This window comes from Euphorbia lathyris, chromosome 5 (genome assembly GCF_963576675.1).
Source record: "Euphorbia lathyris chromosome 5, ddEupLath1.1, whole genome shotgun sequence".
Classification (NCBI taxonomy): domain Eukaryota; kingdom Viridiplantae; phylum Streptophyta; class Magnoliopsida; order Malpighiales; family Euphorbiaceae; genus Euphorbia; species Euphorbia lathyris.
Window position 1 is genome coordinate 26,327,184 of NC_088914.1, and position 27,093 is coordinate 26,354,276.

Consider the following 27,093-nt stretch of genomic DNA (forward strand, 5'->3'; position numbering starts at 1 on the left):
TCATACGGTGCTCCACCATCCAATCCCTCTTCCATCGGTTCATCCTCTTGTTCCTCGCCAAGGAAGGACACATATAGACCATTTCCTACATTATTCCTTTCGTCGGAATCCAGCAACTCCTCTACGTTCTCTTCGAAGGATTCCATCACTACACGTTCTGTCAGACCAATTCCGATCATGCTTACCCTATGATTAGGCAATGGATTGCGCCTAGTGGAAGGGTTTGCTGACGAAGGATCAGCTATCTTTTTCTCCTCGATTAAATCCTGGATTTCGTGTTTCAGCCTCTCACAATTCTCAATTGTATGCCCATAACTGCTGTGGAACTCATAATACCCTTTAGCCTGTATCTGCGGAGGAGGCGGTGTCTTGTTATAATGAGTAAGAGCTTTCAGCAGCCCCTTTTTCTGCAATCGTTCGAAAACTTTTGCGTAGGTCTGATCAAATTTGGCGAACTGCCTCTTTTCGATAGCATTAAGATCAAGCACTTTCACTGCAGCGGACTCTGTACTCGCACTTGGCCCTCCGGTACCATATCCAGACTTCGTCCATTTGGTATAGGCTTTCTTTGGCTCTCCATCCCCCTCAACTATCAAAGCACAACTATACATCTGATTGAAATCGGTAAACGGCATATACCGCAACTCATTCTTAATATACGGCAGTGTGTTGCCAACCACCATTCGAATCTGATCTTGCTCAAGCGGCTTCTGCTTCATAACCGCGGCCTTAGCCCTCCATCTTTTCACAAAATCGGAAAAAGATTCCCCAGCCTGTTGCTTAGTGCTCTCTAACTCCTTCAAAGTGACCTCCAGCATGGTGTTGAAGCTATACTGAGCGATGAATGACTTCGCTAACTCCTTCCAATCCCTCTTCGTCACCATAGGCAATGCATGGAACCATGTGAGGGCAGCCCCCTCTAGGTAAGTGTTAAACAGCCCCAGGACTTGATCCTCAGTCAGGATCGTGTGCTTCATCACAGCAACATACTGATTCATGTGAGCGGTGGGATCTCCCGTTCCATCGAACTTTTTTATGTCAGGGAGCCGGAATTTCAAAGGCAAAGCCGTTGCCGATAAACAATTCTTCAAGTTATAAAAGTCCTGACTCCCGGAACTTCCCCCACGTAGATCCTGCACCTCCTGAGTGATGTGTTGCTTCCACTCCTCTTCCTTAGCTTTCTCTTTCTCAAGCTGCTTCCGGATATAATCTTGATAGTCATCCTCATTCCCAAAGCGAGGTCCATCGTTCACCTCATTCTCAGCGTGTTTACTGCCACTTTTGTCGTCTTTCATCGCCAGCTTAGCTAACTGGGCCGCTATCACCGCTAACTGCTCATTAATGTTGTTCACAGAGTTTTCCAATCCAGCCACTTTCTCGTCGGTCGCAGACATACTGGCTGAAGACTGAGTATACTCGGACGAAGATGATTCCGAAGCCACAACTACTGATTCAGAACTGTCAATCTGTAACTGGTCAAACTGCCTAACTAGCCGACTGCTCTCTCGGCACCACAATCGCTTAATGATGACGTCTGCGCGAACGGTATCCATTAGTATGTATGCATGATTTTATATGCATGATTCGTGGTGTGTGCGTTTATTTATTTACGGATATATAAGATAAGAAGAACAAACGTTAGTCTAATTACACGTATCACAACATCTCTCTTCCACCCTTATTCCTCCACACACTCGTCGGTCCAGGTCTCTTTCCTAGGATTTTGGTTTTTGGCTCACATTGCGGTCCAGGGGACGCGTGATGCCGTCGATTATTGCGGAAAAGTAAATCACCCATCAGACAATACAATTCGTTTTTGACGTATCCACGTTCAGTGACTAAGAGATCGACCAAGTTGGATTGTCCTTTCAGAATAACTCGTCTTTTGTCCTTTCGCGAGACGCATTAATTCGGGTTTTGACTCCCTTTAAGCACATCTCGGTTTTTAAACGTGGTACGAGTTATTCTTCTATTCCAATCGTTTGTTATTGCAAATGACTCGTTCCTTTTTTATTCACGTGGATTCGTGTCTCGATTTTTGGATTACAACGGGATCTTTTTGGATCTATCGAGAGACGTAACCATACGTTTATTTAGTGATGGAATCACTTTTGGATTTTATTTTAGGGAACGGACTCATCGCATAACATGTTTGTTCTTAGCGTCGAGGATTCGTTTGCTCATTTTGCTACACGAAAAGACGGCGAGTCTTATTTGAGCGCACGGTACTCTTTCGGCTAACAACAATCTCTTATTCTTTCCGATCTACGGGATATATCACCTTAGTGTGGTTATAGAAAATCAACGTTTCATTGAATCGCATATTTATTCGAGGCGATGATATCACCGTTCTCTTTCCTTTAGGCGCGAATTAAGCAAACACGTATATCGGGCCATATTTCTTGCAGTTTTGGTAACGGTCGAAATGATCGAGTCGTTAGTCAAAACCCGCAGTCTCGTCCATATGGCGCAATTATATGGGTTGGCTTGATTCGGCTTCGAGATTTTAAACGGGGTATACACTCGTTCGAGGCACGTATTCAATGACATTGGTTTATTTTCTTTAACTACGCTCGGGATTGACATATATCGTAAATTCGGAATGATTTTGGTCGTTTAGTTCATTTTTCGCTTTTCTTTTCTTAGTCACTTCCGCGGACACGTCCATTTCTCTTAAAAACGACACGGGGCATAACGTAAAAGCTCGTCTTTTATTCGGAAGGGACGGGCTACTTATGCGAAACTTTTTACGTTACGACAGGGTCGTTCGAAACAGAAATGTTCTTCGTTTTCGTTTCGTCATGATCTCGTTTTATCCTAACTTATTTAAAGAATGTGAATAACGGCTACTGTTAATATAGTCTTTTGTATCGAGATGTAACTATCCTTAACACCGAACCGATTCATACTAATACGTGCTTACGTCATAACACATTTCCTGAACATGTGCCTTCGTCGGGACACCGAAAGGGACAAGGCGAGTCGCACATGTTCATTCATATGAGATGACTAAGTCGTCTTTAGTTCAAATTGTTTCGATGTTTTAGGGTAATTAGTATGTCGATTCACGAGTATATATTAACACATCGTCTCATTTTCTTTAACTACTTTAGGATTAGACACGTATCGTGGCGGTTTGAAAACACGAATTGATTCATTTATCACATCAAAAATAGTAACGGGTAATCCTATGGAAACTTCTAAGGCTACTATATGCTGACACGGCTGACCGCGGGACCTCATAAGACCGCACAAATTCGCCCCTAACGAATGGATGGGGACCCTTTGGCGCCTTACTGTAAGGGGGAACTTACACTAGCCTCTTTCGAGCGACGAATGGACTCTCGCTAGAGGTTTCGCGGAAATTACCCAAAGGGTTTGCAATAATGCATATGAATGCATACGAAAAGAAGTAAAACGATCCGTCCCCGTTAAGGGCTTAATACACGCCTTCCGGAATCAAATTTCTCGCTTCCCCAGCAGAGTCGCCACTTGTTAGACGAGGTGTCGCGGCCTAATCCCCCGGGCGGACCGGGGGGTGGACAACCTCATGGCGACGTAAGCGGTGATTGGCGCCGAAAGCAACCAATCGTGGAATCAAGCTGCTCGGCAGGACCGGAGCTCGGAGATATGGAAGAGTCGCCACCCACGAATGGGAAAATGAACACCGATCCCTTGCGGGAGACCGGTGTGGGTTCGGGAAACTTAGGTACGAGCCGAGAAGGCTAGCTCCTTTCCGAAGAAAGGCTACTAGGCACCCCGACATCGCCCGGTTATGAACCACCGGCCTCCTACTCAGCATGTTAGGCGATAACAGACTAATCGTATACTTCTTTAAGTTTAAAATTCATTTGAAACCTTTTCTTTCTCTTTTTGGAAACCGTTTTGAGCATATATTATTGAAAAGCCACATTAGTAAAGAATCACCCATTTATATTATACATACACAGAGAAGGGGGAAGAAAGAAGTGATTTATTTACAATTTTATTTAAATGTCATGCTGTGTGTTTATTCTATGCTAACTTATTTCCCCCCAAAACGAGTTTATTTACGTGGTTCGCACCTTAATCGCCGTTGGAACGATTTAGGTGCGTTTTAAAACCCCGATTGGTGAAGTTTACTCGAATCGCCGTTGGAACGACTCAAGTGTTTGAAAACGTTTGAGATAAAAACCTTTAGTAAGAAAACGTGGTTAAACATACAAGTCCATTTTATTTCGTACAAATTCTTTTGAGAAAATGGTTCAAAATATTCGATTATTCACAATGAAAATGATTTTAATTACAAGGTTCACTTAATCCGCCTTTGGAACGGATTAAGGTTTTAAAACGTGGTGTTTTGAAAACGATTTGAAATATTAACAAAACAACTATATTTATTTACATTAGGAACCTCTAAAAATTCATTAGTTTAAATAATTAAATTGAAAACTCTCTTTTTGTGATTTATTTTCTCCTTTTATTTAATGGACTCTTTACCTATTATAATTACAATAATAAACCCATTTAAACCAAGATTCACTCCCAAATAAAGCCCATTTGAAACATGGACCCATGAATGGTCCAAAAGAATAAAGAAAATAATTTAAGCATATATATATATACATTCAAATCAAAAAGAGAATAGGAAAATAAAAGTTAATAAAAAGAAACTATATAATACATATATGAAAATACCAGATATAATACATTTATACTTTAAAAAGGTGGAAATAGTAAATAAATCTCATTAGATAAGAAAATAACATTTATCCAAAATAGTTTCATATAATAAACAATAACATAACCCAAATATCCCAAAACTATATATATACATAACTAATATAGTTTTAAATACCAAAAATAACATATATCCATATACTAATACTTACTAATTAGTTCCCAAAATGCCCAAATAAATAACCTTTTAAAATAGAATCTAATATAACTCAAATGAATAAAAAAGGAGAATATATATATACATATATTTATGCTTAAAAAATTGAATAAAAAATGATATACAAACATCCTAAATAATTATATACACTAAATATCTAAAATGGTTTGAAAATATATATTACATAACTATACATATATATATTAAGGATTAAAAGCTTAAAAGTTAAGAAAAATGGACTGAAATGGCATTTTTTACGTTTTGGCAGATTTACGACGAAAAATCCGTCGGTAAACAGCAATTAGTGACAGAAACGGAAAATTACAGCAGCACTCCAATTGTTTCCAGATTTATTCAAAAGCTTTAAATTAAGTCTAATTCAATCGTTTTGGATTTCCGAACTACCAAAAATGGATCATAGTCAATAACGGAAATTCCTAAAACAACGTTTTTATTTTAAAACAATATTCGGAAATTCTTTTAAATTAAAACTTATAATTACAACGTTTCTAACACCCGAACTACCTTTTTATCGGATCACGGTTCGTATTGGGATATCAAAACGAGGTTTTTTATTTTAAAGCAAAACCGAATTTTATTCAACACGAGACAGGAATTAAATAACTACGAAAAATTAAATAAAACGTGATAAATAAATAAATGACAAAATAAATAAAGGAAAAGAAATAAATTAAATAAAATAAAACGAGTCTAGTCCTCGGATAATACCTCAAGTTCGGTATCTGACAGTCGAAGCCGATTGATTCCACGAGTCGTGATTTTCCGGTTTTTTGTGTTTTTTAGTAAAAATTTAACTTTGGGAAATTCGGAATTTTTGAGAAAAAAAATATTTTTCTCAAAAAAAATCACTTTCTCTCTCTAAAAATGTTTAGAGTGAGAAAGGCTCCAAAATTCTCTTGCCTAAATGCATGGGGATCCGTGCCTTTTATAGGCAAACGGGTCCCCGGACCAATGGGCGACGCCCGAGTAAAATCGGGCGTCGCCCAAAGCATGTTGGGCGGCCGCCCAACCTCGCGTTGGGCTACCGCCCAGGGCGGTCGCCCAACAGCATTGGGCGCTCGCCCAACGGCCGCTGGAGCGCGTCTCGCACCGTCGGGCGTGCATGCCCCGCGGCCGTCGAGCTCGCGTTCCGCGTCGTCGGGCGCTCACGCGTCGTGACCGTCGGGCTCGCGTTCTGCGCCGTCGGGCGTCCACGCGTTGTGATCGTCGAGCGTCGAGCGCGCGCTTTGCGTCGTCGAGCGGGTGTCCGACTGTCGTCGAACACGCGTCGGCCGCCGCTAAGCACTCGCACTACGCACATCACAGCAGCGACCCACTGTAACTATTTATTTTATTTTTTCGAAACTTCCGGAATCAATCGCTTTAACCGTCTTGTTTTCAGGTTTTCGTCACAGGTCCTCCGACTCGGTGTCTACACCAGTATAGAAAAAAATAGAGTAAAAAAATTATTATAAAGAAAATTATAATTTTTTCTTTAATTTTTTACCCATCACAATTAATGATATATGTCACAATATAGAAATACCTTTTGTCTATATATATGTTGGACAAAATTAAAAAAAATTATATAATTAATTTAAATACAAAAAAACACCTCTTTTCATGAATAGTCGTGTTCGTTCATGAACACTCATGTCTATCCATAAACAGTCATGTTCATTCGTGAACAGACGTGTCTTTTTTAGTTCTATTTATATATAATGGAATTGTCAAAAATTCACAGAATTTTGTCAATAAATCTGAAATTTTGATTGACAATTAACTTATTACGAAATTCACCATCTCCGTGGTCTGCTGTCGTTTAATTATGTTTATAGCTTCTTGGACGTTCCCCATGTTGTAGTTGAGCTGCTTGGTGATCACGTCTATAAATTCCATACTCTCCGGGTCTAGTGAACATAATCTATGAGAGTTTTGGCTCCCGATAGGAGGTCCTGTTTAGAGGGGGATCAATGACTGATGATTGAAGTGGCTAGAATCATAATGTTATCCCGATGATCCGTGAACGTTATTTAAGATTCATGCTCACTACATCAATTTGATGTGAGAGGATCTAAAGAGGAATTTATGGATGAGTAGTCAATCAATGGATCACTTGAGATAAGGTAGAAAAGATGTCAAATGAGGGGCCATGAACCGACGACCTCACTCTGATGCTTAAGTTAGCAGATTTTTTGACGAGTGGAGGAGGAAGAAGAATGAACTTTAGGGCTCAATAATGATGTACCTTTTTTGTGGAGTCATATTATTCTATTTATATTATACAAATGTGTAGTTTGAAAGTACCATTAAGACATGTGTAGAAATATAAGAAGGTGTATATCTCGCGGTGAGTCCACTAAAATTTATCACATTCTAACTACAAACTGTGTTACGTCACTAAGATTTATCATTCTAACTGCAAATTGTGTTACGGGCGATTGTAACTTGATGAGCTAGTGTGTTTTTTCATTGATCCAAGTGTTAAATGCAATTTTTTTTTTTTGATAAAAACTTTTTCGAATGCAATCCACGTATTCCGTATGATAAACTATCTATTATCAAATACTTTAGGAATAATATTGATATTCTAGGAATATTAGTTTCTGTCACGTGGTATAGAAATATATTACGAAATTTGATGGTATTTAGAAAATAAATTTGAAACAATTTTTGTAAATTTTTTCTCAAGTTCTTTATTTCATATATTAGGAATAGAATTTGAGATTTAACTTAAACGAGTTGATGTTTTTTACTCAAAGTCAACCCCACTTTAATTGAATACATTGAATTTATGAATAAAAATAGGATAAATAATTTATTAATTTCTATTTTTTTTATTTAACATATTGTTTAGTCTTTTTAAAACACATTGTAAGATTTTTATTTTTTGTCAATATTAACCATTTAGTCATTTTGTCTAAATCTGAAAAAATAAACAGAATGATCAAATGATTAATATTGACAAAAAATAGGAATCTTATAATATGTTTCTCAAAATGATAAAAAGTAAATATGTTAAATAAAAAGAGACTAATAAATTATTTACCCTAAAAATGATAAGCTAATTTGATTTGTTTTAAATTTCTAATGCATGGGTACAACATTTTTTTTCTTCTGAACTTTATTGTTATTATTAAAATGATTTTAAGCCTCATTTTATGCCCAACTACTAATTGATAAATTGCTCAATTCCAAATGATGATATCTTTATCTTTAATTGTCAATAACATTAGTGTTCAGATTTTGACATAATTGTTTTCATTTAATTAATACAGGTCTCTGTTTACATAAATACACTTCATAAATTGACTCTCTAAACTAAACTTTCAAAATCAATTAAAATCAATTAGGACCTTAAACTATTAAAATTATTAATTAGGTTCATGAATTAAGTAAAAATTACAAATTGAGTTCCCATCATATCCTAAAACCAAAAATTGTGACGATTTAATATGGACTGTAATGATTTCTGGATTGGATTTTGAAACTATTCAATCGAATGATTTTTCGACGAGGCTTTCAATTGATGATTTTGCTTTATAATTGGACTCAATTGATGATTTTTACTTAGTTCAAGGACTTGATTGATAATTTTAATATTTTAAGGTCCTAAATAATTTTTAAGCTTTAGTTTAGCGAGCTAAATGGATATTATGCTTTTATTTTTGGGCAAATTACAAATCTAGCCCAATTAAAAGAGCTCATTTATATATCTAACTCACTTTGCTTTCATCTCATCAAATTAAACACTTTCATCCATTTTGGACAAAATTATCCTTAGTTCTATTCGATCGATCCATCTGCTCCTACTCCCGCTTCTTCTTTTTCTTCTTCTTCTTCTTCTTCTTCTTCTCCGGTTCATCTTTTTCAATTTCTGATAGCAATCGTTAACGATTTTTGAGATTTTTGAAGTATTATGTTCAATTTTCCGTAAAAATTGTATGTTTTTAGCTTATAAGCCTGCTTTTCTTGATGGTCTTGCCTATTTCTTCATCTGTAACAGTATCGTTTCAATTTCCTCTATTTTCCTCCATTGTTGTCGCATTTGTGATGAAATTTGTCGTATATCGTCACAAATGCGACAACAGTTGTCGCATTTCGTCACAAATACGACAACAGTTATCGCATTTCATCACAAATGCGACAATTGGTGTTGCAGATGCGACATCGCAGCAGTTCAATTATTAGATTTTTTCTTTCTTTCTCATTTTTTAAGCTTTCCATCCTAATTTTCTTCCGCAGACACTAATTCTTCAAAGGTTGAACGAAACATAATCTATTCTCTCTATAAACCACCGTATTTTCATCGGTTTGAGATAGCGAAGAAGACATTGAGAGTCTGAGGAAGAAGGTGAATTGAAATAAGGGTATTCTTGTCCAAAGTGGATGAAAGTGTCTAATTTGGTGAGATGGAAGCAAAGTGGGTCAAATATGTTAATGAACCCCTTCAAATGGGCTAGATTAGTAATTAGCCCTTTATTTTGTAGGACCAATTATAAATCTAGCCCAACTAAAGGGGTTCATTTAGATATCTAACCCACTTTGCTTCCATTTCACTAAATTAGACACTTTCATCCACTTTGGACAATAATACTCTTATTTCAATTCACCTTCTTCCTCAAACTCTCAACGTCTTCTTCGCCATCCCAAATCGACAAAAAGACGGTGGTTTATAGAGAGAAAAGATTATGTTTCGTTCAACTTTTGAAGAATTAGTGTCTGCGGAAGAGGATTAGGATGGAAAACTCAAAAAATGAGAAAGAAAAAAAATCTAACAATTGAACTGCTGCAATGTCGCATTTGTGACGAATTCGTCACAAATACGATAAGAGTTGTCGCATTTGCGACAAGAGTTGTCGCATCTACGACGAGATGCGACAATTGTTGTCGCATTTGTAAATGAGATGTGACAACTGTTGTCACATTTGTGACGAGATGTGATAAATTTCGTCACAAATGCGACAACAATGGAGGAAAATGGAGAAAAATAGAGGAAATTGAAACGATACCGTTACAGATGAAGAAAGAGGTAACACCAGTGAGAAAAGCAAACGTATAAGCTAAAAACATACTATTTTTACGAAAAATTGAACATAATACTTCAATAATTTCAAAAATTGCTAACGATTTGTATTAGAAATTGAAGAAGATGAACCGAATAAGAAGAAGAAGAAGCGGAAGAAAAAACGGGAGCAGGAGCAGATGGATCAATAGAATAGAACTAAGGGTAATTTTATCCAAAATGGATGAAAGTGTCTCATTTGGTGAGATGAAAGCAAAGTGGGTTAGATATGTAAATAGACCCCTTTAGTTGGGCTAGATTTGTAATTTGCCTTATTTTTTACTTTATCTTTTCTAAAGTATCAAGATACTTAGAAATGTTCACATAATTCTTAATGATCAAATGAATTTGATTATTCACTATTAAACTTAACGCTGAATGATCAAATACTATATGATCATTAAAGTTTATGCGTTCAAAATCATTTTCATTTTAATTTTTTTTTGCTTTTTTATGTGATTTAAATAAAACTATTGTTCTACAAAAATGAGAATAAATATTATATATTGCAATTAGGGTGGAGGGGCAACATATTACAAGGGATTTGTAAACTCCCGGGCTATGGAAGCAAATGAAAAATAATTAGATTTAATTATCGATGAAATTTTCTGTTGACAATTAATTTTATCATATTCCGAATTTATCACGAATATAACATTACTGAGTAATGGAGTGTGGAGTATTAAGGATTTTAAACTAAAATGGTTTTCGTTGAAAGGAAATCCTTCATTTCCCAATAGTCCTTATTCTAAAGGTTTTCCTTTGGAGACAAAGTGGAATGTGGCTCATTGCAATGCCGAAACTTTGAAGCCCACTCGAGAATCGACTGACAAGGAGAAATTAAATTGGACTTTTTCACGAATATCCCAGGCAGTGGTTTTACTTTGACATGCTAGATATGATTTGTTCTAACATTCCTTTTAGTTTTTTTAAATGGAAATGGAAAGATCATTTTATAGAGGAGATAAAAGCTTCCGAATGTTAGAGAAATGTGATTTCACTTTTTTAACTTTATCTTTTCTTTTTTGATTTTGGGTGAAAGTACTCCTGCTAATATGTCTATTCGTGTCCTAATGATAGCTCTCTTTCAGGTTCTAGATAAAGAGAGTAGAAAAGAAACTGCTCAAGAATATGTCTCTATTGAAGCGACCGTAGCAGAAGGGTCTTGTTCCAAAAGTTTTTTGGAGGTGGAAATTGAGAACACTGATGAATCCTTCCGTTTCAGAAAATGAAGACCAAATGAATGTCAATCCCTTTGCTGAAGGAAACTAGGATGATATCTCCTTCTATGATCTGTCCGAACCTCCCACCACGACGAAGCCTTCAAGCTTGGCCGCTTCAGATGTTCAGAAGATTCATTTTTACAGTTATTTATGGTAGATATATATGAAAAAACTTTATAAAGTAATGCATTGGATGGGATCAAAAGTCATTTTATAGTAAGGAAAAGCTAGGAAAGGTTAACACAAATTTAGTTTTATTTTACAAAAGTTGTTGTTAACCATTTTTTTTACTAACTCTACAAAACCATGATATCCAATCAAATTATATATTAAAAGGATGTAAATGAAAATAATAATAGAGTTTCTCAATCAAATATAGAAAATGAGAGTACTAAGAAAATATATACAAAATTTCTTTAGAGAATAAAAAAAATTAGAGTTTATTTATTTTGGCTAAAACCCCTATTTTATCAAAAAGTAAACACAACTAGAAACATCAAACACAAGTTAAAACAACAATACTTCTTAAATGTTCACCTTCAAATTAAAAATTCATATGGTTCAGTTATTATCGTTAAATATTTTTGTTGATAGGTACTAAATGTTAATTGATTTTTCTGTTAAAACTAATTGTTATCGATGTGCTATGTAAAAAATAACTTTAAAAAAATGGAACTAAAAGGACACGTTTCATTTCACAATAACCAAACAATGAAACCAGGACCGCGATTTATTTGTAATGTACATCCCTTTTAAACTTTTATCTAATCTCTAATAATTTGTATATGATGAGCTTTTATCATGAGAATCATCAATGCTTTTATCTGCAACTAAAATTTGGATGGTAAGTTTTTAAAATTGGAAGCAAAATTATATATGTTTTTAGATCATAAAATCAAATAATTAAACTTTTGTTGAATCAAAATTAAACTTGCCTGAATAATACCATAAAAAGAAGAGTTAAAGTAGATCTTTTCCCCCAGAATACTGGAGAACCGACAAGTGATATATTTCCTAAAATAATTCCAGGATTAATTCTTACAAAGGTCCCGCATGATGTCTAAATCTGCGAGCCGTCCATCCAAACCGGTCCAAAATCGAACCAGAACCAAACACAATCTTTCACCACGCACGCAGCCGCATTATTTTTTTAGCTTTTACTGCGCTAGCCATTCACAGCAAACTCAGTGGCACTTCTTCGTAATTAATTTAAATTGCGGTGGCAAATTTCCCAACAACTCCAACTACAACAGCAGCATACAGTCTCTCTTCATCTTCTCCGTCAATCTACACTCTCTCCTCTACTCTTTCTCTCTCTCCCTACCCAATTTCTCCTCTAAATTCAGATTAGGCCACACTAATCTCCCTCTGCGATTTCGCTTTTCGTTTACTTGATTATAGTTTTTTCCTGATTCTAAGAGGCATTTGTATTTCAAATTGTTCATAATCTGTTTCCATCCGGTACCAGATCTGAGCCTTGCCGCTCCAGATCCAACCCCTAAAGGTTGTAATTAGTGGAGGTAGCTTCAATGGAGGAGGCGCTGGAACTGGCTCGGGCCAAGGATACCAAAGAGCGGATGGCCGGAGTTGAGAGGCTGCACCAACTTCTAGAAGCTTCAAGGAAGAGTTTGAGTTCAACGGAAACTAGTTCGTTAGTAGATTGCTGTTTGGATCTTTTGAAAGATAATAATTTCAGGGTATCTCAAGGTGCTTTACAGGCTTTGGCTTCCGCTGCTGTTTTATCCGGTGAGCATTTGAAGTTGCATTTCAATGCTCTTGTTCCCGCTGTGGTTGAACGGTTAGGTGATAGTAAACAGCCCGTTAGAGACGCTGCTAGACGCCTACTGCTCACTCTGATGGAGGTATTGAGTTATGATTTCGCAAACGGTTAATACGAGGCTTACTATAAATTTTGCTTAGTATCTTAAGATGGCGTTTTATCACCTTTTGGATAACATTTGTGGTCTATGTAGCTGTAAAAATAAATGCTAGTGAGTAATTGTCTTCAGTTTCCATTATTGCAATCTAGTTAGAAGGGGGGCAGGAACTGAAATATGATTAATGCTCTTTCGAGTCTTTACTCTCTTACTCCATCTTCAGGTGAGTTATCATCAATCATAGCAGTCATCATGACGCATGATATGCCATAATAACTGTATTCCCATGGCATGTGGTTTTGGGGAAATCTCCTTCTGGGAATAATAATATGTACAATTTGACATGTGGTGTATTATAATATTTGCATGACAATCCTTAATTTGATTGAGCTTCTGAAATGAAGTTTCTTTACGATATGCATAAATATGACTTATGCATAGTATAGTTATGGAAGTACAGAGTAAAAGAATTGAAGGTCTAGGACTGACATTTTTTGAAAATTGTAATCCAATTATTACCTCTGGTGTCAATACCTAAATTAGAATCCTTTGCCCCACTGTAAAAAGAAAAGAAAAAAAAGAAGATAATAATTTGAAAATTTGTGCTTTAGAGAAAGCTGCTGTTCTGATGAGGCTTATATACTTTCATGCTAGAATCTCATCAGATGTCTATTATCTATTTTTTACTTTTGCTTTCTTGTTTGATCTGGTCTTGGGCCTGATGTTTAGATGATGCCTTGCATGCAAAACTGCGAACTATACTTCAATAACAGCCAAGATTATATTGTCTATAGTGTTGATCTCAACATTAGAGGAGACAGAAACTTAGAAGAATTTAGTTTGTGACATATAAATTGCTGCTGATTTATTCATTATTTTAGTATAATTGTTATTTTTCATTTCATGCCCTGTGTGCGTGCGAAGTTCCTCTCTGCATGCGCATGTGTATATGTTGTAGCGTTCCTGTTTTGCAAAACTTTTCCGCACGCGTTAGTAGCGTCGAGCATTAGTACCTTTAGGAGGTCTTACACGGTGTTGTGCGTTAGGGTTAACAATTTGTGTGCTTTATGTTTGATATTTCTTGCTTAAAACTATGTTTCTCAATTTGTATTGAATGGCATAGCAAATAGAAACAGCAAGAGGCCTTGAATTAATGTTCTCTAACTTTTCAGGTTTCTTCGCCAACTATCATCGTTGAGAGAGCTGGCTCATATGCCTGGATGCATAGAAGCTGGAGGGTTCGAGAAGAATTTGCAAGGACTGTTACTTCGGCAATTGGTCTTTTTGCGTCAACCGAGCTTCCGCTTCAGCGAGCTATACTTCCCCCTGTATGATAACTGTTGTTTTTGGTGCAGAACTGTACCTCTTTTCTATAGTAAATTGAGCAAGATAATTAGATTTATTGAATTTTTTTTCCCCTCCAGATTTTGCAGATGCTGAATGACCCTAATCCTGGTGTTAGGGAAGCTGCACTGTTGTGCATTGAGGTAAGTGGAACTTGTAGCTCGATCATTTATTATAAGTTAGCTGGTTTAAGCAAGCACTTGGTTTTTTACATTTCAGAGAAGAATCCTCTTTAGATTAACCCCATCATTATCTTTCAGGAGATGTATACACAAGCAGGGCCTCAATTCCGCGACGAGCTTCAACGCCATCATCTTCCTATGTCTATGGTGAATATCTTACTGAAGTGTTTGTCATTGCAATTTTTAGTTATCTTTTCCAATTTGATAGGACTTCCCAAATTAGTTTTGCATATTCGCGGTCCTTGGGTCTTCAGTAGGGTGATGTTTTTTTTGTATGTAGTATGTACCATTTGAAAATACTTCTCGTCATCTTTTAGTACTCAATTATTGCTAGAATACCACAGAGATTGAGATGAAAGTTGTTCTCTAAATTATTCTAGTACAATGGTTAGTTGGGATGAAGGCTTGGTTGTTCTTGTTGTTGTAATTATAGTAGTACAATATGAATGCAGATGAAAGATATCAATGCTAGGCTAGAGAAGATCCAACCACAAATTCGGCCATTAGATGGACTTACGAGTAATCATGGTAGCGGAGAGATGAAGGCTACAAGCCTTAACCCTAAGAAAAGCAGTCCAAAGGCCAAGAGTTCTACAAGAGAGGTGTCTCTTTTTGGAGGTTAGCATCCTTCTACATGCAGTTATTATTAGTTTCTACTTTGTATATGTGCACGAGAACCACTTAGAGATGACATTCCTTTAGGATTGTTTTTAATTTTTTTTTCTTCTGTTCCTTGTCTTCGTTGAATTCAGGTTTGGAGTAGTGACTTTTATGCCATGATTAACAACTTATTTATCAGGAACTTGATGTTGGACTTGTTGCCATTTCCTTCTCTTTCGGAATGATCGAATTTATACATAGAAGCTCTTAAATATTCATTACTGATTTCCAATTTACATGTTGCAAAAAGATTTGTTTTGTCCTATTCATTACTTATTTGTCAGTATTGGTAGTGTTAATTTCGATCATTATTTCATATGCAGGAGAAAGTGATGCCGCAGAGAAACCTATAGATCCAATTAAGGTTTACTCTGAAAAGGAACTAATTAGGGAGTTTGAGAAGATTGGTTCTACCCTTGTGCCAGAAAAGGATTGGTCTGTCCGCATAGCTGCAATGCAGAGAGTCGAAGGTCTTGTTTTAGGAGGTTTGTATATGCTTCGTCCTTCTGTGTCTCTCTTGTTCTTCTGCCCCTGCTACAGTATTTTTTGCATTTAATTTGTTGATGTTTATCTATGTCGCACAGAAACTCTTCTTCATTAACGTTTCCCGGTGTCCGTTTCCATTTCTGTTTCAGTTTCTTTCCATGCAACATAGATGGTTATTTTTAACTATAAATAGTTTGTCAGTCCTGTTTGGTATTTGTGGTTAACGAATTGCTAGACCAACATCCAACTAGAACCTGACAATATTTGACAAAGGTCAACAAAGAGCTATGAGAATCTGAACGAAATGTAAAGGATTTGTTATCTTGATGTTGGTCGGTAACTGTCTAGCGTAGCATGTTAAAGATGTGAATGTAATGATAGGATCCTGGAATAAAATAATTTAGGTGGTTATATGATGTGATCATGTGATAACTACATGCAGGTTTTATCCTTCAATTATTATTACCTACATCAATCAATCTAAGTTCTAACAAAAGAAATAAAAACTGCAGTTCTGCTCTCTTTCTTTCTACATGGTTAGAGAATATTTTAATCCTTTACAAGTTCAAAGATGTAAGCTTGATTGGGGTCTCTTGAAGTTAAAGTTAGTTTGATAGTTTACTATTTCAGTTTTTGAGGCCTTATTTGAAAGAGTTTGAAGTTATTTTGTTTTTTTAAAGTTGGTTGTTTGTCTGGTATCTTTAAAAAATGCAAGCTAAAATTTACCAGTGCTAAATATTATTTCAGCAATGACACTGCATTCAGCAGTTCATGACAAGTTTAGACATCGGATGATATTCTCATTGTTTGTACTTTGAACTTAATTGAGAGAGAATAGGTATAAATTGGGACTTTTATGGTCATGTATTAGGTGTTAGTAATTAAATTTTTTTTGATTAGCCTAGCAACTCTTGAAAAAATGGCAATAGGCTGACTGGTCTTTGGCCATAACTAGAATTTGAGCTGACTGGGATTCTATAGATGGTAATGGTTCAAGTTGGTCATGACCTTTGTAAGTTGCTTATGTTCAATAACGTACATTTCTTAAGCCTTTTTCTTAAGAACTTTTTCTGATTATCTATTATGTGATCACTATGCTTTGTGAAATATTTCATAGATGATAATGATTTTACTGAACAGTGCTGATTGTCTAATAGGATATTAGGGTTAGCAAGGGCTGTGGGACCATTCGAGGGGGTTGTAACTAACTAACTAACTAACTAACGAACTATACTTTCTGATTTGTATAGGGCAATTTTATACTGTTTGCATGGCTAATTCTTTCATATGCTTAGTAATCATCCATTTTCAGCATTCTGTATTGTACCCCTCTTTCTTGGTCTCTCTGCATGCGTGTGTGTTTATTGTTTCTTTTAGATGTTGTATTAATATAGCTCGTGGTACACATAATTATTAGTGGTAAATCATCCAGAAGCACCTACTGGCAATTTCTTTTATTTTGCTGTGAAACCGAGGATAAATCACAGTTGGCCATACTGTGAGTTGCTTCTGGTGTTCTGCATACTCTCCTTTTGTTTTGTCATTTAACCTGCTGTGTGAATTGAGAAAAACCTGTTCTGTTTCTTCTTAATGTATTTTGAGATTTTTTTAACATTGTTCTCAAATAAGGTTCTTCATAGTAAATCATCTTGAAGCACCTGCTGATAATTTCTTTTCTTTTTGTCTGCAAATTGGGTTGATTCACTATCTTCCGTGCTATGCTTTGCTTTTTCTGATTTTCTGCTTACTCTCTCTCTCTCCTCTCTCTCTTTTGTGATTTAACCTGCTGTACGCATTTGGAAAAACCTGTTCTGTTCCTTTCCTTCTCAATTTACTGTGAGATGCTTAATATTGTTCTCAATATAACTTAATGTCACATCAGGTGCTGCTGATTATCCATGTTTTCGGGGACTTCTGAAACAACTTGTTGGCCCTCTAAGTACACAGTTAGCGGACAGAAGGTCTAGCATAGTGAAGCAGGTATTTCTGATTTACTGTTGTTGTTAGATAGTAATTTATAGATATGTTATTTTGACACCATCAAGTCATGATTACTTGTCTATCCAATCGTTTTACTTTTAAGTTGGGAGCTCTGCCTGAATTCCAACATTTATGTTCAAGGTTGATGATGCTTAATATAGCCTAAACTGTGAAATACTCAAACTTGTCGTTGATATCTCAATGTTTTTCCTTTTCTTTTAATTTTTTTTCCCATAGAATGATTTAGATTGGATTATGTATGGCATCGAGCATAATGAGATCTTGAGGAGGTTGGGTTTCAATTTCTAATGGGAGGAAGTACTTGTGCACAATTTTTGTGTGATGATTATGGATTGCACTCTAAGCAAATGCATTTTTATATTATAATTAATGAATTGCACCCTCGGCAAACCAGGCCCAGTATACTGTTTGATTAAGAGTGCAGTCTGTTCAATTTTCTTTGAACTTTGGAAGCTTCTCTTGCAGACACAATTTACTTATCATATTTTTTTTTTCTGGTTCTTCCAATTTCTAAACTATCTACTGATTTGAAGTTTTGTTTTAATCAATATATCTGGAATAAATTTGTCATGGAAGGAAGAAGCTATGTGGCTGTTGTGTCTCTGCACTCTAGAATTTTGAGAATGAGGTGGATTTTGTTGCTGTAAAGCCAAAATAGCTTTAGGATTTATTTTTATTTGTTTTACAATTTGAATGGCAGAATACTGATATGAAAGAACTTAGGAGGACATAGGCTGATTATATGTAGGCTAGTTCTCTCTATAACTCACAAGAGAAGCAATATGAAGAATGCAATATGGCTTCCGATGCTTGTAAATTCCTTTTTGTTTAGCCATGATTCTTTCCATCTATATGGCTTCTAATGCTTCTCAATTCTCAAATATTTCATCACTAGAGAAGAAGGATTGCCTGTTTCAACAATTAAACCTAATGAATATCTTAACTAAATGATCATTGAAGAGAAGGAGATCAAAGCAATGACCACGAGAGATTAAAGATGATTTAGCAAGTAAAAATGGTCTTTGAACATGATTCAAGGGCATGAAGTTTGGAAAAACAATGGAAGAAAAGATGCTAAAACTTGGATGTTGATGTCCTTCACTGTGTGAAATCGAATGACAATAGACAAGAATGGTCCTTAAAGGTTGTACTCAAATGTTGGGTAAGCTTTGAAGCAAATGGGTAACATAGGTTGAAAGGATGGAAGCTAACTTGGGTGTTGTTTGGAACAAAGTAATATAATGCTGTGTTTCCGAAGTTTAGACAAGTTATTTGAATTAATGCATGTACAATATAGAATTGCAAATAACAAATCATGTGAAATGCATGTATTAGAATGACTTGTTGTCTTGTAAACTGATTTACTTCTCACTAGTATATGCTCTAGTTGTTTTGATCTGTGAGAGAGGGTAGAAGTATTTTGATTTTAACTAGTGGGGAGAATGATAGTTGTTGTCCTTATACTTGTAACTGCCACTGAATTATTCAGGTAGGGATTTTACAGGTTTGGCTTCACGGAACTTTATATAAGCAGTAGTGTGTGGGCTGAGCTCAAGAGCAACATTTATTTATTTTCTCAATGACTTGTGGGTGAAGTGTTTCTAAGTTGATTCTTTTTCTAGGGTTGCCATCTATTATGCTTTTTATCCAAGGAACTCTTGGGAGATTTTGAATCCTCTGCAGAGTCATTTATTCCAGTAAGTTCCATCTTTTACTTATCTTGCATGACCATTGCATATTAGATTGAAATTTTTAATTCATTTTATTCTAATCAGGTCCTTTTCAAGCTGGTTGTGATTACTGTACTCGTAATTGCAGAGTCTGCGGATAATTGCATAAAAACAGTAATGAATTCTTTCCTCTTCTGTTGCTTCATTACCTTCTACTTCTTGTTCTCTAATTGCAATTCTTTTTCTGGTTTAAGATGTTGCGGAACTGCAAAGTAGCTCGTGTGCTCCCCCGCATCGCGGATTCTGCAAAGAATGACCGAAGTGCCATACTTCGAGCGAGGTAGAACCATGACTTGTTTCTCTAGGAGAATTATTGCTTGTGTAATAATCTAGCATTATTTCTAATTGCTGTATCTGTATTTTTATTGCAGATGCTGTGAATATGCACTTTTGGTACTAGAACACTGGCCTGATGCTGCAGAGGTACATCGGTCAGCTGATCTTTATGAAGATATGATAAGATGTTGCGTTGGTGATGCAATGAGTGAGGTATATATGTCAGAAACTTTCAACTATTTAATGTTTGTGGATAATTTTTGTTTTGCTGTGTTTTACCTTCTCATGTATGTATGTGGAGTGGTAATTGTGCTTACCTTTTTAAGTTTGCTTATTTAAATTCTGTATTTTTGAAATATTTAAGTTTTTGCCAGCAATTAATCATTACCTACAACAGCTAGATCTAGCTTTAGTCTAGCTGCCTAACAATGAAACTATAGGACATACACAGGGGAGCATAAAATATCTACAGTGTTGCAAGGCGTACAGGTTTTGTGTATTTCAAACGTGGATTTTTGATATTAGGAGAGTGCAATATTTATTGATTCAACTGTAGAAGTTCTGAGTATTGTACATTTGACGCTTTGTTAGGAGTTCTTGTGAATTTTCAGTAAACTGTGGGGGTTTTCGAGATGGCCAGAGATGTAGGGTTGAGCAAAAATGCCGAGTTCGTGCATTTTCTTGCTCGCTGCTGGAAAAGATCCTCACATTACAGGAATGTGTGGAATTTATAATGTGGTTTTGGCATGTTTTTATATGAAACATGTTTTATAGATGATTTGTTATGCTTTTAATGTCTTAGAACTTCATAAATGTACGCACACAGATTGAAGTTATTACTTTTTCCACTTCTATTCAATGGCTTCTGTAGCCTGTAGGTATATTACCTGAGATGCATGGTTCTTCATTTTCTTTCTGTTCCTGCCACAGAGCATTGCCTGATGATTTCCTGAAACTTCTCTCGACTGAATGCTATTATTTCTTTTGACTAAAAAACTCTGGATAAATGCCCGAAAGTTTATTCATTGTCGAAATTTAATGGTGGAATTGTTTACGATCATAAAACCAAGGGCCAGGTCATCCTCATATCATGCTATTTGTGGACCAGGATACTGTGGTCCGATGTTTTGCATGAAATGGAGATGATAGTTTTAGATGTTTGCTTCTTTTTATGCCTCTTTTACTTTTCACGAGCCACCTTATTTTTTAGGGGTGGTGGGTCAATCTGTATATGTTTATTGTGTTTTCTGACAAGTTGATTTTAAAATTACCTATATAGCTGCTTTGATGCATTTTGTTTATGAGATTGAGAATTTCCAATCTCTGTTCTTACAGCTTTTACTAATTCTTTTTAAATGTTCGCAGTGTCCAAGAAATTATGGTATATGCATCGAACCTCTATTTTGTGCTTTATTTGTCTGTCTGATTTTGGCATTAGCAACTATAATTATGGAGCATGTATTCGATGCTGATAATTTGCAGCTTTACTTTGCAGGTAAGATCTACTGCGAGAATGTGCTACAGAATGTTTTCAAAAACTTGGCCAGAGCGTGCTCGCCGCCTATTTTCATCTTTTGATCCTGTTATTCAGCGGGTATATCCTAATCTATATAGTAGATGTATCTCAGTCACTTAATTGCTATTCTAATTTTTTCCCTTAAAATTTTTCTTGTGCAGATTATAAATGAAGAGGATGGGGGATTGCATAGGCGACACGCATCTCCTTCTGTCCGAGATAGAGGTGCACAGTTGTCCTTCACTCCTCATGCATCCACTACTTCAAATTTACCTGGATATGGAACTTCTGCTATTGTTGCAATGGACAGAACTTCAAGTTTGTCTTCAGGGGTATCCCTCTCTTCTGGCCTCATGTCTCAAGCAAAGAACCTTAATAAAGGTACGGAACGTAGTCTGGAGAGTGTGCTACATGCAAGCAAACAGAAGGTTACTGCAATTGAGAGCATGCTTAGAGGTCTGGAAATATCTGACAAACAAAATCCTTCAGCTCTTCGGTCATCTAGCTTGGATCTAGGTATTGCATGACTTTACCTATGACAATTTTTTAGTTTTTTAGTTTTTTTTTTTTTCCACAAGAACATATTTTAATTTTTTGGCATATAATTTTTTTCATGATAATAAGGTAATGAATTTGTTAATTTGTCCAGCAAGTTAAACATGAATTTTTTCTGAGCAGCTGAATTTCTCTCTTATTGCCCCTAGCGCAGGAGTTGACCCTCCATCCTCTCGTGATCCACCATTCCCTGCTACAGTTCCCGCTTCTAATCATCTCACAAATTCTTTAGGTTTAGAATCAACTACTACCACCCTTAGTAAAGGTGGAAACCGCAATGGTGGCCTGGTTTTATCTGATATCATAACCCAAATTCAAGCTTCCAAAGATTCTGCTAAATCATCATATAAAATTAGTGCAGCAACTGAGTCTACACCTGCATATTCATCATACTCATCTAAGAGGGCATCTGAAAGACTCCAAGAAAGAGGTTCTTATGAAGAGAACGACATTAGAGAGGCTCGGCGATATGCAAATCCGCATATGGACAGGCAGTATATCGACGTGTCTTACAGAGATGGAGGAAACCTCAGGGATTCTCATAACAGTCACATTCCCAACTTCCAGAGGCCACTTTTAAGAAAGAATGCAGCTGTAAGAATGTCTGCTGGGAGGAGGAGGAGTTTTGATGATAGCCAACTGTCACTTGGAGAGATGTCGAATTATGTAGAAGGTCCTGCATCTCTCACTGATGCATTAAGTGAGGGACTCAGTCCAAGTTCTGATTGGAATGCCAGGGTTGCTGCTTTTAATTACCTCAGGTCCTTGCTGCAGCAAGGTCCCAAAGGTATTCAGGAAGTGATCCAGAATTTTGAGAAGGTAATGAAGTTATTCTTTCAGCACTTGGATGATCCCCACCATAAAGTTGCACAAGCAGCTCTTTCAACGCTTGCAGATATAATTCCTTCTTGCCGAAAGCCTTTTGAGAGTTACATGGAAAGGATCTTACCCCATGTTTTTTCACGATTGATTGACCCGAAAGAACTAGTTAGGCAACCTTGCTCAACAACTTTGGAAATTGTTAGCAAAACTTATGGTGTCGATACTCTCTTACCTGCCTTGCTTCGTTCACTGGATGAACAGCGATCACCAAAGGCCAAATTGGCTGTTATTGAGTTTGCCATCAGTTCGTTGAACAAGCATGCAATGAATTCTGAAGGTTCTGGTAATACAGGCATTTTAAAGTTATGGCTGGCTAAGTTGACTCCACTTGCCCATGATAAAAATACTAAGCTCAAGGAGGCTGCTATCACGTGCATCATATCAGTTTACTCTCACTTTGATCCAACAGCTGTTCTTAATTTCATTCTCAGTCTATCTGTTGAAGAACAAAATTCCTTGAGGCGAGCACTTAAACAGTACACTCCTCGTATTGAAGTGGACCTGATGAATTTTTTGCAGAACAAGAAGGAGAGGCAGCGGTCTAAGTCTTCCTATGACCCGTCTGATGTTGTCGGAACTTCCTCAGAAGAAGGGTATACAAGTGTCTCAAAGAAGAGTCACTACTTTGGAAGGTATTCTGGTGGTTCAATTGACAGTGATAATGGCAGGAAGTGGAGCTCTACCCAAGAATCAAATCTGATCAGTGGAAGTATTGGACAGGCACCTTCTGATGAAACTCAAGAGAACTTGTATCACAATTTTGAGAATAGTTCTAATGCTGATGGTCATAGTTTCAGAACTAGGGATTTGACCTACATGGTCAATTCTGCCACAAACAACATGGTATCCCAGGCTGGTCATCTTGACAATATGGATAATAATAGCTTCAACATGGAGGGGTTGTCTACTCCTCGTCTTGACATTAATGGTCTGATGTCTTCTGAACAACTAGCAGATACTGAAGGCTTTGGGCATGACCAGAATGCTCCTCTTGACTTGGACCTTAATCATCACAAACCTGCAGCTATAAAGACGAGCACTTTGCCAGATTCAGGTCCTAGCATTCCCCAAATTCTTCACTTGGTGAGTGCAGTGACCTGCTTAATTTCTAGTAATTGTTTCTTCACTTGAGTTATTTGAAAAAATTGTCAATTAAATATTTGAAGTATTCCACAAGCCAGTAACCTACATACTTTTTGTCCATCTTCATTTCTGTAGATTTGCAATGGTAACGATGAAAGTCCGACTGCAAGCAAGCGTGGTGCACTTCAGCAACTAATTGAAGCATCTATGGAAAATGATCACTCTGTATGGTCTAATGTATGTTCATTCATTCATTATTTCCTTATCTCGTTCTATGACACACACTAACACTTTTGATTTCTAGCTCTCCGAGGTTCTTAGCAGTCATAGTTGAGAAACTACAGTTTTATAGTTTTGCATTGTTGCTTGTAACCTCTCTTTAAATTGAAAAGAAATAATTATGCTTTAGTTAACATCAATACTGATGAATGAGACATTATATACCAGCATCTCTCTAGTTTGAGCAATTTTTTAGGCACCTGTGGCGAGATATAGAGTCAACTGTTGATACAAATATTTTGATTATTTTACTCTTCAATGTTTGTATGGTATTATTGATGTTTAATGCATACACACGCGGGGCACTGAATAATTATAACCAAGGGGTATAATTAATTATTGCGAAGGTTTTCATGTTTATTCCCTTGAAAGAGGCTACTTTGACATTGTGATGGCTTGATATCCTTGTGAATGAAATTTTGGTCTTTTACAACTCTTCCAGTTCTCCTCTTTCCTCTGCCTCAGCCATTTTTTTTCAGAACAATCCTACTACTAAATGAACAGCTGACCGTACTGCAAATGACATTTAACAATTTTTATTCTAACTTTCTGTTTTTGTGTGATAATTAATTTGTGTTGTATTTAACTGTTAATCTCTTTTCTTTTTGGAAAGCTTGTCCCAGTCAATGGTTTCATACTCGTGTTGAATTAATGTTTACTCTTTTATGTGCACTCATAATATTTTTTTGGGTATTAGTGCACTCATAATATGCTTTGTACTGATTATAAATTTACATTTGCAGTATTTCAATCAAATTTTGACTGCTGTACTTGAGATATTGGATGATGTTGAATCCTCTATTCGGGAACTTGCTCTTTCATTGATTGTTGAAATGCTGAAAAATCAGGTGCATAATTTATCCAGTGAATTATTTGGTGAATGTGTTATTGTGTTAGGATTAAGTGTTACCAATTTCTTTTCCTCTTGCCATGTTTACAGAAAGATGCCATGGAAGACTCTGTTGAGATTGTGATTGAAAAGCTGCTTAATGTTACGACAGATGCTGTTCCGAAAGTAATTTTTGTAGCTTACTATTGCTTTATCTTATTTTCTTGTCCTTTTTTTCTTTAAACTTTCTGAGCTCTTATCTGATTTGTCTTCCTTGTCTTATATTTGGTACACGGTGTACAGGTTTCTCATGAAGCTGAGCGCTGCTTAAGTATTGTCTTGTCTGAATATGATCCATTCAGATGCTTAAGCGTATGTGGTTCTGGAACTCTTATTATTATTATTATTATTGTTATTATAATTATTGTTAGTATTATTATTGCTGTTGTGGAGAATTGATAGCTTGAATTTGTTAATGGGTTATTGTGTTTGCTTTCTATATTTATTTCGTTGTACATTTATAGTTAATTGAAGAGGTCAATGACTGAATTGCAGGTGATTGTTCCTTTATTGGTAACTGAAGATGAGAAAACTCTTGTCACATGTATTAACTGCTTGACAAAGGTATGAACCAGAAGTTGGATTCACTAGTTTTATACCTTCTGGCCAATTTATAATCATGGACCTGTCACTTAGCCTTTTTTTTTTTTTCTGTCTCCTGAAGCTTGTGGGTAGGCTTTCACAAGAGGAACTGATGACTCAATTGCCATCATTTTTGCCTGCACTTTTTGAAGCTTTTGGAAACCAGAGTGCAGATGTCCGTAAGGTAATTCTGATATGTTTCGATGCAAGAAGTCATAATTTTTACTCTAGAAACATGTAATAGAAAAGCGTCTGTTATTAACAAAATCCTGATCAATGAATCCACTACAATCTGTGATGTTACAAGTTACAACCATCTTTGGATAACTGTCAAGTATGTTGCATGAAAACTGATTTTCAAGAGTTCCACGTTTTGAATATGTTTTGGAAATTTAAACTCTCAGAAACTTTTAGTGTACATCTTGGGTCACATTTTTGTAATTTAAGAAAATTGAAATTCTGTTTCTTAGAATGCAGTTCCAGAAGTAGACTGGGGTTTTAACCAATCTCTTTTCATCAATTTATCATGCTTAGATGAGTTGGCACTAAATTCCTAATTTTTTTTCTTCTTAAAATCATCTTTTTCAAGCTTTCAAAACGAAAAACATTCCGTGCAACATGTGTCTAAACCTAACTATACTGCTCGAGACATCTTAGACATGAAATCTCATCTCGACATCATCCGAAGTCCAATAGTTTCTTTGACCAAAGCATATATGTTCTTATTTATTTCCTAACTTATTATTTGTTGTTTGATGGGTGTTACAGACTGTTGTTTTCTGCTTGGTGGACATTTATATAATGCTGGGGAAAGCATTTTTGCCGTATTTGGAGGGTCTGAACAGCACACAGTTACGGTTGGTGACGATTTATGCTAATCGGATATCGCAAGCTAGAACAGGTAGCGCAATAGATGCAAGCCATGCTTAGTTTGGTCTGTTGTGGATGTAATTGTGGGTTTGGGTTGTCGGCTTCTTCAACATTGTCTATTTTGTATATGCGTGTGAATGCCTTTGCCTTTGTGAGTGTTTTTCTTTTTTGGCCTCAGATATTTATTTTATTATTCTTTTTGCCCCATCTTCATTTCTATACCCTTGTGTTTTCCATGGTGTGTTCTTGGAGGGAAGAGTGGTTTTAGTCCCAAACAAATTGTTTTGCAAATATTTGTAATCAAAGTTTCGAAAACAGTCTTGGTAATATGGAAGAATGAAAAATTGCCCCTTTTTTTTGCAGTTTTCCATGTGAAACAATCAAGACTTGCTATAACCGATTTCAAATCATTCAATCATACCGCAAATTGAGTGATTTGAAATCGGTTTTTTTTTTTTTTTTTTTTTTTTTTTTTGTGGAAATTTGTTATCATGATTTTTTTTTTACCAATGAAATAACATTCTTATTAGTTTAATGTGTATGTAACCTTAACTTCTCAGCTAGGGAATGTGAGATTTATGATTATAATGACATCAAAATTGAAGAATTATAGATTTTCTTTCGTGCATTGATATTCTGGTAAGATGATAGCGAACTGTTTTTAGAAATCCGATGATTGTTCGTGCATTTCGGTTATATTTGTTATAAGGGCTAATT

The 27,093-nt window shown here is 36.1% G+C and overlaps 1 protein-coding gene across 1 annotated transcript; it reads left to right on the plus strand.

Moving 5' to 3' along the window:
* The first annotated feature begins 12,423 nt into the window (after positions 1-12,423).
* On the plus strand, positions 12,424-26,738 carry LOC136228962 (CLIP-associated protein). The gene is made up of 21 exons (XM_066017466.1): positions 12,424-13,026; positions 14,214-14,369; positions 14,466-14,528; positions 14,646-14,714; positions 15,020-15,185; positions 15,551-15,712; positions 17,596-17,693; positions 19,337-19,411; positions 19,490-19,558; positions 19,639-19,724; positions 19,816-19,933; positions 21,216-21,314; positions 21,398-21,752; positions 21,946-23,756; positions 23,892-23,993; positions 24,779-24,883; positions 24,976-25,050; positions 25,168-25,236; positions 25,420-25,488; positions 25,589-25,690; positions 26,275-26,738. The coding sequence occupies exons 1-21, from the start codon at positions 12,694-12,696 to the stop codon at positions 26,434-26,436; spliced, it is 4,344 nt and encodes a 1,447-aa protein (XP_065873538.1). The 5' UTR covers positions 12,424-12,693; the 3' UTR covers positions 26,437-26,738.
* Positions 26,739-27,093: the final 355 nt, after the last annotated feature.